General features: G+C 36.7%; 3 protein-coding genes across 5 annotated transcripts; 2 read left to right on the top strand and 1 right to left on the bottom strand.

Annotated features, from left to right (window-relative positions):
* Positions 1-338: 338 nt before the first annotated feature.
* On the bottom strand, positions 339-5,218 carry LOC140882492 (uncharacterized). Of its 2 annotated transcripts, none has more exons than XM_073288538.1 (6): positions 4,846-5,218; positions 3,945-4,156; positions 2,032-2,349; positions 1,841-1,915; positions 1,480-1,554; positions 339-964 (listed from the first exon to the last, which is right to left on the bottom strand). In XM_073288538.1, exons 1-6 carry the CDS (start codon positions 5,048-5,050, stop codon positions 419-421), a joined length of 1,431 nt encoding a protein of 476 aa, XP_073144639.1. In that variant the 5' UTR covers positions 5,051-5,218; the 3' UTR covers positions 339-418. The 2 variants fall into 2 exon arrangements, with proteins under 2 accessions (XP_073144639.1, XP_073144640.1); XM_073288539.1 differs by having other exon boundaries at positions 4,861-5,218.
* Positions 5,219-7,604: 2,386 nt separating this feature from the next.
* On the top strand, positions 7,605-11,434 carry LOC140881376 (glycine-rich RNA-binding protein RZ1A-like). Of its 2 annotated transcripts, none has more exons than XM_073286638.1 (4): positions 7,605-7,747; positions 9,708-9,825; positions 10,528-11,087; positions 11,192-11,434. In XM_073286638.1, the coding sequence occupies exons 2-3, from the start codon at positions 9,715-9,717 to the stop codon at positions 11,080-11,082; spliced, it is 666 nt and encodes a 221-aa protein (XP_073142739.1). In that variant the 5' UTR covers positions 7,605-7,747; positions 9,708-9,714; the 3' UTR covers positions 11,083-11,087; positions 11,192-11,434. The 2 variants fall into 2 exon arrangements, with proteins under 2 accessions (XP_073142739.1, XP_073142738.1); XM_073286637.1 differs by having other exon boundaries at positions 7,610-7,747; positions 9,698-9,825.
* A 2,374-nt stretch (positions 11,435-13,808) lies between these two features.
* Positions 13,809-14,752, top strand: LOC140885371 (uncharacterized). The gene is made up of 2 exons (XM_073292335.1): positions 13,809-14,092; positions 14,425-14,752. Exons 1-2 carry the CDS (start codon positions 13,958-13,960, stop codon positions 14,596-14,598), a joined length of 309 nt encoding a protein of 102 aa, XP_073148436.1. The 5' UTR covers positions 13,809-13,957; the 3' UTR covers positions 14,599-14,752.
* The last annotated feature ends 219 nt before the right edge of the window (positions 14,753-14,971 follow it).

The following is a 14,971-nucleotide window of genomic DNA, read 5'->3' as shown; positions in this document are numbered from 1 at the left end:
TTTACTTTGTGAACCAATGAATAATGTAAAATAATAAGTTAAATGGTTGGCGGCAAGTGTTGGTACAGTACATTGAAATGGCGACAATTATGTAGTTATGTGTCGAGTGACTGAGTCTGCATGCCTTTTGTTTTCATGTCACCTAGTGGATCTGTCACTCGCTGAATAACAAAATATAATCTTATCCTTTTTTATTTAAAAATTAATACATAAAAAACAGATTCAGAATTTCGTTTTGGTCGTTTTGAAGTATAAAACTCTTTCGGATATTAAAATGTAAAGGTGATTAATGCATACAAAGTGTGTGTGGTATCATTAGTTAGACCACTGAGACTGAGTAAAATAAAGCATGAAGAGCATACGTTAAGCTACATGATGAATTATATATATCACAGGAATATAATAGTACACATGATACCTAAACATATTTGCCCCTATATTTAGGCTTCAAACTACTACCTATCCCATTACCCTGAATATCTGCATCTGCGGGGCTAAAAACTGCTGAATGCAAATTCCCATCTTCCAACCACTTCAGATGGTTTTCTTTGAAATCTAAGTGTTTGATTTTAGCAGCCAATTCGATTTCTTCCGAGTAAGGAGCGATCTTTACCATTGTCAGCAGCACTCTGCTGTATCGGAAGCTCAGGATTTGTTCGCAGGAAGTAATGAATTCGAAACATGGGTGCTCTGGGAAAGTAGGGTTTGTGGAGTCGTCATCCCGGAGAACAGGGTAGAAGTACACGAGTCGCCCGCCCATCGCAAGCATTCTAGCAGCCGTGTCGAGCAGATCATGCACGCATTCCACTAAACTGTAGGGAGCTGTGGATGGTATGTGGTCTGTTCTCTTGTCGTCTGGCACGGTGTAAGGTCCAACGACACCTTTTAAGAGCTTACGGCCACCGGATTTACGTCCCCCTGCACGGACTCCATAAGGGGGGTCACATATGATAGCATCAAATACCTGGAAGAAGCACAAAATGGTTAAAAACTTAAAAACATTTTTTTAAAAAAAAAATAAAGAAAAAAACAAGGGAAGTATGCTCCAAACATACCATACTGGTCACAATAGTTATTCTGTGTGAAAATTATTGGAAGGAATTAAATAGGAAACTGTTCAGTAAATGAATCAAAACATTGTTTTACTAGGTTGTTGAACGGCAAAAAATTACATCAGAACAATAAATCATTTTTGTCAATAACCTCAGTCCATCAATGGAATATCCATTGATATGTGATCGATCAAATGCCCTCTAAAATGACTATTTCGGTTAAAAACAAAATGTTCCAACTCCCAATGGATTATGTACACCTATATGAATTATTAGGAATTAGGATCCATATTCATCTCTCGGTTCTAGAAAACATAATTCTCTCAAAAAATCACTTACAGTGCAGAGGATAGGAGATTAGCATACTGCAGGTAATAATCATCAAAAGTATGACAAACAGCATAATTTGCTTAAATAACAAAATTACCTCTCTCAACCCAGAACGCCAAGGTGGAAGATTATTGTCTGCCCTTAACAAAGATATCGGTGCTGGCAATCCATACTGAAAAATCAGACACATATATCTTTAGAATGCAAGAAGATGGAGATTAAACACTAAATTTTTGAAGAAAGGAACTCTTTTTGGCATTTCCCCTCATTACTCGTAAAATGCTATCTAAATTACCAACAACCATTTTCATTTACTCTCATAACTTCTTAAAATTGACATTCGTAGTAACTAATACATTGGAAAATTTTTCTAGAAATTTTGCAGCAACAAAATGTCAAAATGTTCACCGGACATGAATAGTTTAATTGTAAAAATAGAAAAGGAGAATCTCCAAAACCTGGTTGAAATTGCTCCAGACATTGCATTCAGGACCACGGCCATCACGCACCACTCGAATGTCAATATCTGCACCCTGAACCGTTCAAAATCAGTGAAAGTCGAACAATATTACTTTTTATGATTGAGTAAATGAATGCCTGAAGATTTCTTAACCAAATAAAAAGCCATGGAATGAACAGGATAACTAACCATTGTCATAGCACCAAAATGAGCTGCTGCAATCAGAATGCTTCCTGTACCCACAAAAGGATCAAATACAAGTTTCCCTGGCTTGACTTGGGCTTGATTCGCCATCAAGAAAGCCATTTCTGCATCCATGGCTGTCGGGCCAAGATATTTGCGGCTCTTTAATTCATACGTTTGCAAGATTTTCCTATCGGAAACACCTATCTCCCGACCAAAAAAGATTCTCCTCTTCGCAATTGCCGGAAGACCATTATTAGATCCATAATCATCATTATCCATCAAACAAAACTTGTGATCTGGATTTTTAAGATTTACCAGGCCCTGAAAGATGAATATTTAGTTGAGTGTTGGGAAACATAATTCAACATTGATGAAAAGGAGAAAACTTGAACTTAAAACATTTAAGGAACTGTAACAGAAATCTGAAAGCTTTGACTAAATCCAAAACTCGCAATCTATAGCATGACTGGACTTTGAGCTGAATGGAGGCTCCGAGAAAAGATTATCGCTCTAGAATTATTTTTAATATAAGACCAAATATGGGCTGATCACTAACACCTACTGAGATTATTTTTAAGAGGCTCACTGCTCATGATGTTTTCGGTTTGAATTATCCAACAAAAACTACCAAAAAAGGAAGGAAATAACTCTACAACTTCCTAATATGATTGGATCTAATTTATTCCTATCAACAGCGCAGGTGAAAAAATTACTCCATGCAACTACTTATTAGGTTGCATAGTCCTGCACGGATTTAGCAGCAAAACAACAATGGCGCATCATTTCAGCATAATCAGTTACGTGTTATGAATTTGTACTCTCAATTCTTAACATCAGTCCATTGAATCTACATCAGTAGCACGCCCTACTCATTTTTCCATTGAAAGATTCTTCTTTTTAACTAAATTCTACATTGAAATTTGAAAATTTAAAGTTGGGAATGTCAGTGCCCTAAAGTATAGGAACATGTGTATTTTGTGACAGCATCAAGTTTAAACCTTTTGGAGATATTGGTAGACATGTAGCTTTTAAAAATCCACAAAAGTGTGCACCGAGGCTCAAAACTCTACAAGGCTCGGTCTTTGCACCTAGGTGCACCTAGGTTCAAGCCAAGAAGCAGCCCTTCATAAAGTGTGCATCTCAGCCTTGAGGCAAGATCATTCATGCAGGTCAAAGGCTCAAAGTGTCTTAAATGAAATAATGATGAATTTAGCGTAAACTGAAAGTTAATAATTTTCCATTATCGTTTGTAAACTAATGATTGTTTGTATGTTTACTTTCCATAGTTTGTCACATAAACTGAAATCCGATTGATTTTCTTCAAACTTGTATATTTTAGCATATTGTGCATTGGAACATCTCACTTTGATTGTCATCAAAGTGCATCTATGATACTTACATGCCTTGCGCCTCTAAGACTATAATTTCTATTTTCTCACACCGTCTTTGTGTTTGCAGAATGGAAGATTAAGATCATATTAGAGGTTGACTCTTCCATGTCGATGAATATGTGAGGGACAATGTGAATTGAGAGGAAATAAAGAGGAATAAATATCAATAGGCAAGATATAATTGAGTGAGCTGGAATTATCTAAAACAAATATGAAAGAACTCATTTTGAAATTTTCTCCGGATAACACTCTTTATTTCTTTTAACAGAAGAAAGGAGAATAGAAAGTCAGGTTCATTCTTTTGGACGAGATAAATTCACTTAAAAATGATATCACTATATAAGGAATACCAGACAAGAAAAAGCAATCAAGTTAAAGGACAAAAAGATGCAGGAAACAGGAAAAAAGTTATCTGTTGAAACCAGTGCTTCGGATATAAAGTCAATAGGCTGATTTTTGAGTTCCCGCTAATTAACTATATTACTCAAAATGTTAACCAATTATTTGGAAATCACGTGATCACACCTTAAAAGGAATGAAAGCTAGCATTTGGAGGCGATCACGTTTTTCATGTGTGCTAGTAGCTTTTCCAAAACTTTCAACAGTAATCCTGAATGTGCTCTCTGGAGCTATGTATGGCAACTTACGGTCATCCGGATAAATTTTTATAGCCTCTTCCAGTTCCTCGAAGTTTTGCCCTTCTCCCCAGAGTTCGTATATTCCTTTCACAAGAATGCCTGCGACAATATTTGCTTCAAAATCCACCAAAAACAAAGCACAAGAATAACTACGTACAAGGAAGTATTTGATAATCAACGTAGATTATCTTTTCTTTTAAGAAGCAAAACATGCATTATACTGCTAAAAACAATTAAATAAGCTCCACAATCGTTCAAATATACCAAATGACACCTCATAGAAATTTCAAATTAGAAATAAACAAAACATAAAAATATCACGTCATGGCCATGACAATTGCTACAAAGCTATTTCTCTCCACAATAATATTAACGACAAGAATATGATAATTGCAGGAATCCAGTATCATGTAACATGCTTTTTAATGTCATTTAGACAAATAAGCATCTACATTTCTATATTCATAATTAAGGGCAGCTTAGGAATTAGGATCAGACAAGGAGAGGGGAAACATTCCTCAGGGTTTTTAGCAAATAGGTCATTGGTTCCAACTCAAAATCACCAGATTATTCGGTTTTGTCACGGGTCAACTGAAGTTCATTAATTTTACCAGAAGTACAACTAACTGGTCTAAATCAACTCCAAATGCAAAAAGAACCCCCTCAAAAAGGTTTTGCACGCTTTCCACAAATACACAGGTCATTCTATATACTACACCGAATGAAATGGAAAGAATGGATGTCATTCAATCATGAAAACCGCTCAAATAGAAGAGCATCGAATGCACCCAAATTAGACTGACTTCGATTGGCAATTTGTTGGGCAACGTCTTCGGAGGGAATATTGACGAAATGGAAAGGTGAATCGGGGTGGTGTTCCTCCGGCAGCCTCCATTCCAGCGAGGTCTCAATGCCGAATAGTCCGGCCAGGGATTCGAACTCTGCTTTCCTGTATTCCAACAGTCGATGGTAGAACACGCAAAGATACCACATTTTTAGTTCGCTGTATGAGAAGAAAGTAGACCACCGTCAAAGAATTACAATGCTATCGATTTCGGTGAAACTTCAGATCGGCGGCGGGCGGCGGCGGCGTGGCGCCGCAGGGTGTGCCGGCGGAGAGGTAGCAGCGAAGCACAACGGCAAACTTGAGTGGGTATTGGGGTTTGGGTTTCTCTCGCTTCTTAAAAGTTAAACCTTTGCCTCAGCGCTCAGATGTAAACGAGCTGAGCTGAGCTGAGCTGAGCTGAGCTGAGTCGAGCCAAGCCAAGCCAAGCCAAGCCAAGCTGAGCTGAGCTGAGTCGAGTCGAGTCGAGCCAAGCCAAGCCAAGCTGAGCCGAGCCGAGCCGAGCCGAGCCGAGCTTTTGAATAATCAAGTTCAGTTCATTTATAAATAAGTCGAGCTCGAGCTTATTTAACGAATATATTCATGACTCATGAGCTTATCCTAAATTAATTAAAAACTAAATTATATATTTGAAAAAATATAATATTATTATTAAAATTTGTAATTTTAGTCTAATAAATTAATTTTTATAATTTTTTCGATATTTTTTATAAGTAAAGTGTAAATTTATAAATTAAATATCAATATTATTATTTTTTCGTCTAAGAGATGACTTACGAGCTTGTTAACGAGCCTGGTAACGAGCATGTTCACGAGCTAACGAGCCGAATATAGTAAAGCTCGAGCTTGTTTCGTTTGTCTTAACGAGCCTCATTAAACGAGCATGAACGAGCTTTTAACGAGCCGAGACCCGAACTGTTCGTCTCATTTACATCCCTATTTGCTCCCATCTCTCCATTTAAGTACAAATAGTTTATATTATATTTAAAAATAATGAATATTTTTTATATTTTTAAATTAAAAAATAATATTGAAAGATGGTAGTTATAAGATAAGAGACATTTTGTTTATCTATTAAATTGATCGAGATAATTATTTTAAAGGATTCATGCATTATTAGATTGTATTGATATTGTATAGATGTATAGATATATATCCATTTAAATTATATATATGTACGTATAATATTGTGCTTTTTTTCAAAAACAATATCACTTCAACAAAAATAAAAGCCAATTGTATTAGAGGGGTATCTTTTATTTACTGTTGTATTATGCTATTGTAAAAGTTAAATAAAAGCCTTTTTTTTTCTCAATTTGCGAGAAATGCTTGGAAAAAAATCTGGTTTTTGGAGACTTTTTAAAATTCGTAGAGGGGCATCTTTTATTTACTGTTGTATTATGCTATTGTAAAAGTTAAATAAACATGAGATGAATTTTGCTGTGATGGTATGGGCGGCTTGGCGAGAGTATTGTAATGGAAAACATTGACCAAAGAGCAGAGTATCAGATTTTACTATGGATTGGGGTCTATGTTATCTGATTTTCATAGTGCGAGAATGAAGTGTGATGTCCAGAAATCCTTGACAGGATCAGATTTGGAAACCACCAATACATGATCAATTAAGGTTAGATGTTGATGCGGGTGTCGATACTAACAAGAAATTATGTAGTGTGGGTGTTGTGGTCAGAGATTCTTCTGGTCAGGTCTTAGGGGCTAAGGCGACGGGTATCCAGTATCCAGGTTCAGCGTTAAATGGGGAGATTTTGGCTATTCGAACTGGAATGGACTTTTGTTATGATATCTCACATTGAAATATTAAACTTAGTTATAAACTTATGAGGCAACCCCACCCAATAGGCAAGCCTTTTGGGATGGACACCTCATGAGTTTATAACCTAACATTTGGTGCTCTCGTTGAGAGCCGACGTAGCGGAAAGGGCGACCTAGGAAAGGGCTACCATCGGAACAGTGTCGATAATTGGAAAAATTATAGGCCGGATTAAGGTGCATGAATGCATGCACTGAATACTGAAAGGTGAGTGAAAGTCGCCTAGAGTAGGCCGCCGCGAACGTCGGCTTCTCAAGGGGTCGGCAATGTTATGATATCCCACATTGAAATATTAAACTAAGTTATAAACTCATAAGTCAACCCCACCCAATAGACAAACCTTTTGAGATGGATACCTCATGGGTTTATAACTTAACAAATTTTGATTGAACATGGTTTTTTTTCTAATGTTAATATCTTTTCTGATTCTCAATTGACTGTTGCAGCAGTGACATTGACTCAACCTTCTCGGGGTCCAAATGGAGTACTAGTGCTGGAGATTAAAGAATTGTTCGAATAACCTGTTTTCCTTTCTATATCTTACATGAAACGTTTAGCAAATGGACTTGCACATTTATTAGCTAAGAATTTCTTTTTTCTTCGAACACTCTAATTTGATTGTCCGGTGGTTTTTCACGTTGGTTGTATAATATTAAATCACATAATTTCGTGAGTTTTTAATATATTGCGTTAGTTTCAAAAAATAAAATAAAAAATTCCCTAATTTGTGGCGTAAAGGATAAAAGATAATAGTTTATTTATTATATTAAAAAAATATCGTATAAGGCATGCTTATCCAGCCCAATCCAAGGGTTTAAATCAGTGGGTTTATTTTGGACGGCCGAGATTTAGAATAATCGGGTCAACTCCCGGTCCGTCTGTTATCGGCTCCATTCAATACTCTACTGAGCCGTAGCCCCATAAACCATTTTGCTCTTTACGTCAAATTTACTAGGGTTTCGCCTGCATACCTACGCCGGATTTCCCCAGTTTGCGTAGCTCTTTTGCGCTGCAGGTACAATGAATTTCCAGTCTTTTTATATTCCACGATGTGATGTAATCAAGGATTAGATCTGGCGTTAGTTTGATCTTCTGATAGTTTTGCTTCCCCTTTGTGTCGAATTATTGTTTTGTTCTTGGGAGTTGAATTTGGAAGATTCTTCTTTTAAAATTCTTTGAAGTAAATTTGTATACCTGCGGAAGATTGTTTTTTCTTATCTTATGAGTACGTAGGTGGCCCTGCCACCTGCCAATTCGTGTTATACGCGACGCGATGATAACTCAAATTTATGTGTGTGGATAATTTTGGGTGATTAAACACGTGACATGTTATAACTAAAAATCAGTACTGTCAGTTTGATTTAATTATTGTTGATTATGAGGAAAAACAAATTTATGAAGAAAGTGAGAGTGCTGTTGTTGGTTGTAGAAAGATGAAAGTTCAAAAATCTGATCTGTGAAATTACTTCAGTATATGATTTCCATTTTAACGGAGCTTAGATGGTTAATATAATAACCTCATGGCCTTGTACATAATCATTCCCCTCTAATTTAGAAGTAATCTGCATTAGGCGTCTCAAAAAATTAATAGTATGATGTCCTGCCACCTAATAAGAAAGGAAATATTATCCCCTTTTCATTAAAGTTAGTACACATTTGGTACCACTACCATTGCTAATAGTATATGCTCTCTCATATTGTATTTTGGGAGTGATGATCGAGTGATTATGGTAAGTGGTTAGGGGGAGATAGAATTAGATTTTGGGAGGACTGTTGGGTGGGGCAATCCGCTTTTAAAATCCTTTTTCCTTTGCTTTTTCAGATTTCTAGATCCCATAACAAGCCAATATCGCATTTTATTTATTTAGTCCCAGTCTTTCCGTCCAGTTCATTTTCTTGGGATTTCCACTTCCGTCGTGATCTTAGGGATGAGGAAATGAGTGACTTAATCAGTTTACTGGATATCTTGGGCAGGGTTAGTATTTCGGAGGGAGGAGAGGACGTTAGGTATTGGAAGTGGGATGCTTCAGGAGAGTTTTCAGTGAAATCCTTCTTTGATTCTTTCTTTCCGGAAGCTTTGTTCCCAAAATTTGATCTTTTTCGAACAATCTGGAAAGTGCCGATTCCAAGGTAAAGGTATTCTCATGGACAGCAGTGTTGGGTTGGCTGCCGACTTGTGATTTGATCCAAAAGAGGTCTCCGAATTGTCTATTAAATCCTAATTGGTGTGTACTGTGCAAGAAAGGGGGAGAGAGTCTAGATCATTTGCTGGTGCATTGTCCATTCACGAGCTCCTTATGGTGGTTAGTGCTAAAGGATCTGGGATTGTTTTGAGTGACACCAAAAACCACGAAGGATTTGTTCGCAGCAGATTTGGGGTGTTCATTGGGCAAAAGAGGGAAAACTCTATGGGAAATTACAATACATTGCGTTTGTTGGAACGTATGGTTGGAAAGAAATCAGAGGATTTTTGAAGACGTAGAAAACTCGATTGAAGAGATTTGGGATAAGATCAAATTGAGAGTAGCAGTGTGGTTACATAGTTTAAATGAATTCCAAGCTTTTGCGATTTCAGATTTGTATAGGGGCTGGAATCTGGTTTTGAATTAGCATAATCTTCTAACTATACTCCTAGAGGAAATTGTGGACCTCTAGTCCACATATGCATTTAACTCTTTTAACTTATTAATAACAATATTTATGTTTCTGATAAAAAAAAAAAAAGAAAAATTGGGGCTGCTCTATCAGTTAGTTTCAATATGTTGTCTGTCACAAGTCTTACCATGCTACTGTGAAATAACTTTATTACTTGATATTGGATCTTAATGCTATACCTATGAGTTTGTCGTATGAATCCTGATACAATATTCTATGGGAAACCCATTAATTTTTTGGGACGCTGCATTATTTTGTTTTATTGACTAATATGTGCCTTCCTGCTCTCACTAACTCTTTTACTGGGAAGAAAAAAATAGTTGAAACATGTCAGATGATGTTGAGTATCGATGCTTCATTGGTGGCCTATCATGGTCAACATCTGATCGAGTTCTGAAAGAAGCATTTGATAAGTTTGGTCATCTTCGTGAGGCAAAGGTAACAAGCTGTATTATGGCTTTATGGTCATTTTTTTCCCAGTTATCTGTATTTTTTGGTTATTGATATTCTTAAACATTGTGTTGTGCTGGCCTTTGTTCACATGGCAACTTAAAACTTTGATAATGAAAAAAATTAACCATATTGGACAATCTTACTGTTCATTTGGAATACCATATATATTTTTGTCACAGATGATTGTTTACTCAAAATTTTATTATGAACAAGCAATTCATTGTTAGTTAATCAACTCAATGTTTTGCCTTTAGACCATCTTATTTGATAATCAGCTATTCAGCTGTGTTTTACCTGGTTCATATTATATTACAAATCAAACGTGGCAATGCCACTGCCTCTGTGCAACTCCTCCTTTCCACGCTTGTCCCGAAAGAAATTAAATACTGGTGGAGATTTTGTTGCCTTGTGAATTGTTAACTGTATGTATTTGGGTAAATAATCTGGTTTCTCTTGTCCCCTCCAGCCTAGTTTCGTTTCTTGTAGCAGAGTCAGAGTGTAGTGATTTTTTTCTCTATAAGCATCTAGTTGTGCCTTTTAATTGCTGTGATGACTCAAGTAGAATGGGCATTGTAAAATTTATATGATTTGTTGATACAATTTTTTGCCTCCTGATTACAAATAATTATTTTCTCCAAAAAGTCCAAAATAAGGCTTCTCATCATGAAATTTTTCATCCTTTTATAGGTGGTAATCGACAGGGTCTCCGGTCGCTCCCGTGGCTTTGGATTTGTCACTTTTGACGATAAGAAAGCCATGGAAGAGGCCATTGATGCTATGCATGGGTTTGACTTGGATGGCCGAAGCATAACTGTTGAGAAAGCTCAACCAAACCAAGGTTCAAGTAGAGATTACGATAATGATCGCCCGCGTGATCGAGATCGTGGGCGTGATCATGATCGCGACCGCGATCATGATCGCGACCGTGAATATGGTAGCGGGAGGGGAGGTGGTGGTGGTGGTGGTGGTGGTGGAGACTGCTTTAAGTGCGGAAAGCCAGGGCACTTTGCTAGGGAGTGTCCTAGCGATGGTGGTAGAGGTGGTAAATATGGGGGAAGAGAAGATCGATATGGCGGTGGAGGCGGTGGTGGTGGTGGTAGAGGCGGTGGGCGCTATGGTCCTGATCGTAGTGGAGATAGATATGGTAGCCGTAACCGGGATAATGGTGGTCGTGGAGGAGGTGATCGTTATAGCCGCGACCGTTCTGGGCCATATGATCGCCGAGGTGGCGGCGGTTACTGATATGGGTAATTTTACTTCTAATATCGTGACAATGAACACAAATTGAAATTTTGTTTTTGAAATTTTAAGCTCTTGTAATACTTACGGGGTTAATTCATGGTTGTCACAGATGAAGACTTCGAGATCCCATGTCTACTGCTGCGGTTGTCATGAAGATTCTTCGTACACGGGGTCTTCTATAGGCATGTTGGTGAAATCAAAAAGGATCTTGATAATGTGATTCTGGCAGTAAATCTACTATTTTGTGTCCCTAAACGTTCTCTACTTTTGGACCTTGGGGTCCTTGGCTTGCTTGATGTTCAAATTCAAATCTGATATTTATCCTTTTGAATGCTATTATTGGTTCTGGTTGTCTGCTTTCTTGCTTTCGCTGCCATTAAGTGCTGCTGGATTCGTGTGATTTGTTGCTATCGCAAGTTCGCATGTTGCAGTCTGTATGGAGTTGTGTTCAGGGGAATGTGGTCAAATTTTGGAAAAGCCGTTTGAAAAACGTGACCCCATCATCGAAAGTGTGCTCTTGAAACAAAACGTAGAAGCTTCCTAAAAGCAATACCCCATTCCTCTCTTCTAAATCTCAGATTATATACGGTTTAATGGGAGATGACCGGGTAATTTATATGCTATTTTTTGTTCATATTTTGGTCTCTTCCAGCTCTTTGTCAGTGCATTATTAATGCTTTTAAACTTTTGGCAGGCTGCAAGCTTCTTAAATGGCCTTTTTGGAAAGTTGATGATTGGCTTGCTTTTGCTAATTGGGTAGATTTAACCATTAAAAAACTTGAAAAGCTTTTTGGATTGCAATAGTCACTCTTTTATCTTCTTCAAAGTGGTTGAAGGAAGAGTTACATTCATCTTAAAACATGGGGAGTTTCTATTGATAATCTTCAATGGGTTCAATCTTTGGGAGAAGGTTGTGGTTCTGTTTTTGTCTGTCCTGGTCTTCGTGGCTGAGATCTCGAACGTGTCTGTTGGAGTAGCATAAACTCATCAGCTTGTGGTTCTTTGCACGAATCTCACAGATCTTCAAGTTTGTTGGGGACTTATGCTTAAAAGTTGTGTCATGAAGTGTCCTCGATTGAGAAATAGAACAAATCTTGGCCTGATATGAGTTTTCTGCTCGATCCACCAGTCTTTTTGTGCGGAAGACGGTGAGAATTCTAGAATTGTTAATCTGATTGCTGTCACAACGATGCATTCCAGAATTTTCAAATACTTAGAGTGAGGTATCCAGCACAATGTTAGAGTAAGTTTGCCAGAAGATGGTTTCTCAATTTAGTCAAGCCGCGTCCGTGCATAATACATCCACTAGATTATCTTTTCATCTGCAATGCACACCCATCATTTTGAAGGTTCAGAAAGTTCATTAGTTGGTATAGAGATCAAGTTCTCAAAGATGGACTTTTTTCGGCCTTTCGAATAGATCTTTCACAGAACTTCTGTTAGCTTGAAATACCTTCAGCAGTGTGTATAGGAGAGCTTGTCTCATTTCACCCTGTTTTCTGTCTCGGTATTTGTTAAATTTTATATGCTTTCCTCCGTGCTTGTACTGATTTTTGTTGCCGTTATTGTATTTTAATCTTCTCTGTTATTATAACTTATCCATTGTGCAGACAAGTTCCTGAAATGAAAAATCTTTGAAAAACTTTTAATATTTGAATAACTTTAGGTTATAAACTTTGGATACGTGTGGTTGGGGTGACTTATCAATACAGAGAGTTGTATTTGATAATTTTTATATACAAACAAAACTTTAAATTTCAATCAACTCTTATCCCTCGTAGGTGTGGTTTTGTATCACATACAAATCGGTTCAACTGATTAAAATTTAGATCATTATATTGCCCCAGCAAGTCACTTCGTGGTTAGACTTCTTTCAGAAAAAGATGTTTTTTGTATATATCTTTTAAATTATTTTGGCAATTGGATACAAAAATATTTAAAGTTTAGTTTTGCATTTCTATTTCACAATCGTACTTGTCTGCTGCCGAAGTTGTGTAGATGCTGGAGGTAGATGAAGATCCATATAAATACAGGGATATCACATAATCAAATTGGAATTGAATTTTAGATGTATTGTAAAAGTGTTATTAGCATATTAGTGTCTCATCTATCGAATATGATATGTACGATAGTTATGTTAGCATCACATCAATCGAAATATAAAAGAAAGTAAGAAAAAATTGAAGGTAATAGTAAAATGAAGCTAAGAAGGAAATTGAAGGTAATAATAAAATGAAGCTATAATTAGGTTGAGTGTTTGATTAAAAAATAACAATAACAATAATAATAATAATAATACTTTCTTTGGGTATAATAATAATCTATTATTCAATCTAAAATGTAAAAGTATTGCACGATTTATTTTTTCATTTTAATAATATACCACAATATAATTTGTTATTTTACATACACACCCACGAGTTAAAAACCAAGTGAAAATTAATGATTCTTATTTCTTAGTAAACCCGATCGACCAATAGTAGTACTTATTATCTCTTAAAAATTCTCGAGTCATGTAGATTTCTCATACGAGAAATGGCAATATCCACTACTAAAAGTAGAAAGTTGAAATTGTGACCATATTTAGAAAGTAAAAGTGTGGGTGTCCCGAAATAAATCCATGCCTCGGATACAATGTCGGAGTTTCCAAACCACAAACGCATAAAATTCTCCGAAACACAAAAACTATATAAGAAGATGATACCCACAACCTCGTAATCATCATAAATAAAACGAGCAAGCAAAGCAAGCAGGCACCCATCCATATTTTGTCCTTTTTTTTTTCCCCTTTTCCTGCCGTCCATCGATCTTTCTCTCTCGATCACATACAATTTTAAATCTTTTCCCCGCAGAGAGAAGGATTGTCCATCGTACAATGGGTGCCTGCGCCAGTAGATCCAAGGTTTTGAAGGGTGAGGCCATCGACGCCCCCGAACCGCAGAAGGAGGAGACGGTCGCAGCCACCGAGGCACCGGAGGTCGCCACCGTTAAGGAGGAGACAAAAGAAATTGTACGTTACATATATATATATATATATATATATATATAGTTTTGATCGATATTACTCATACATGCATGCATCATTGTTTGGTTCATGGATTAGATGATGATGGATTAATAATATAAGGATTTTAAATCAATATACATGGATTAGACAATTGTGCATGTCACTAATCCTTGGAAGAACTTAAGCCAAACATTGGACAAATCAACGATTATTAATCAATCAATGAGTTATTCTTCACACCAAACGGTACCTCGTTTCAGCTTGCATTTGCAGTTGATCGATATTTATTCATGCATGCATGCATGATTGATGAATATTTCTTGCCATATATGCAGAGTGAAGCAGCAAAGGAGGAGGCGACCTCCCCACCCGAAGCAGTGGAGGAGGAGGAGGAATCGAAGGCTGAGCCGGAGGAGAAACCCACCGCCGTTACACCGCCACCGGCTGAGGCTGAGGCAGCCGATAAGGAGGAGGAGAAGAAAGCTGAAGTGGTGGCGGAACAAAAATGATCAAACTACGTACCTACTTTTATTTCGTAACATGCAGCTGATCATATATTTAGTACCAGAGATTTGTCTTTATTTTTTTTTACCATTTTGTTCCTCGTACTCTATTGTTGATCGATATTTAAATTAAATTTGTGATACTTTGCCATTTCATATATATTGTGTCTCTATTTTCTCTCTTAATAACTTGAATGAAATATTATATATATACATACACCATTTAAAACAATTAAATCATACATAATATATGGTTGATTTGATATAATTGGGTTCGTTATGATACCAACAACATCAACTTCTTTTTACTGAAATAACTATATATAATAGATACATGAAATTGAATCTGCAATTGTATATAGTAATTAGAAACATATAA

This window comes from Henckelia pumila, chromosome 2 (genome assembly GCF_033568475.1).
Source record: "Henckelia pumila isolate YLH828 chromosome 2, ASM3356847v2, whole genome shotgun sequence".
In the NCBI taxonomy this organism is placed as follows: domain Eukaryota; kingdom Viridiplantae; phylum Streptophyta; class Magnoliopsida; order Lamiales; family Gesneriaceae; genus Henckelia; species Henckelia pumila.
This window is presented reverse-complemented; position numbering and strand designations above follow the sequence as displayed.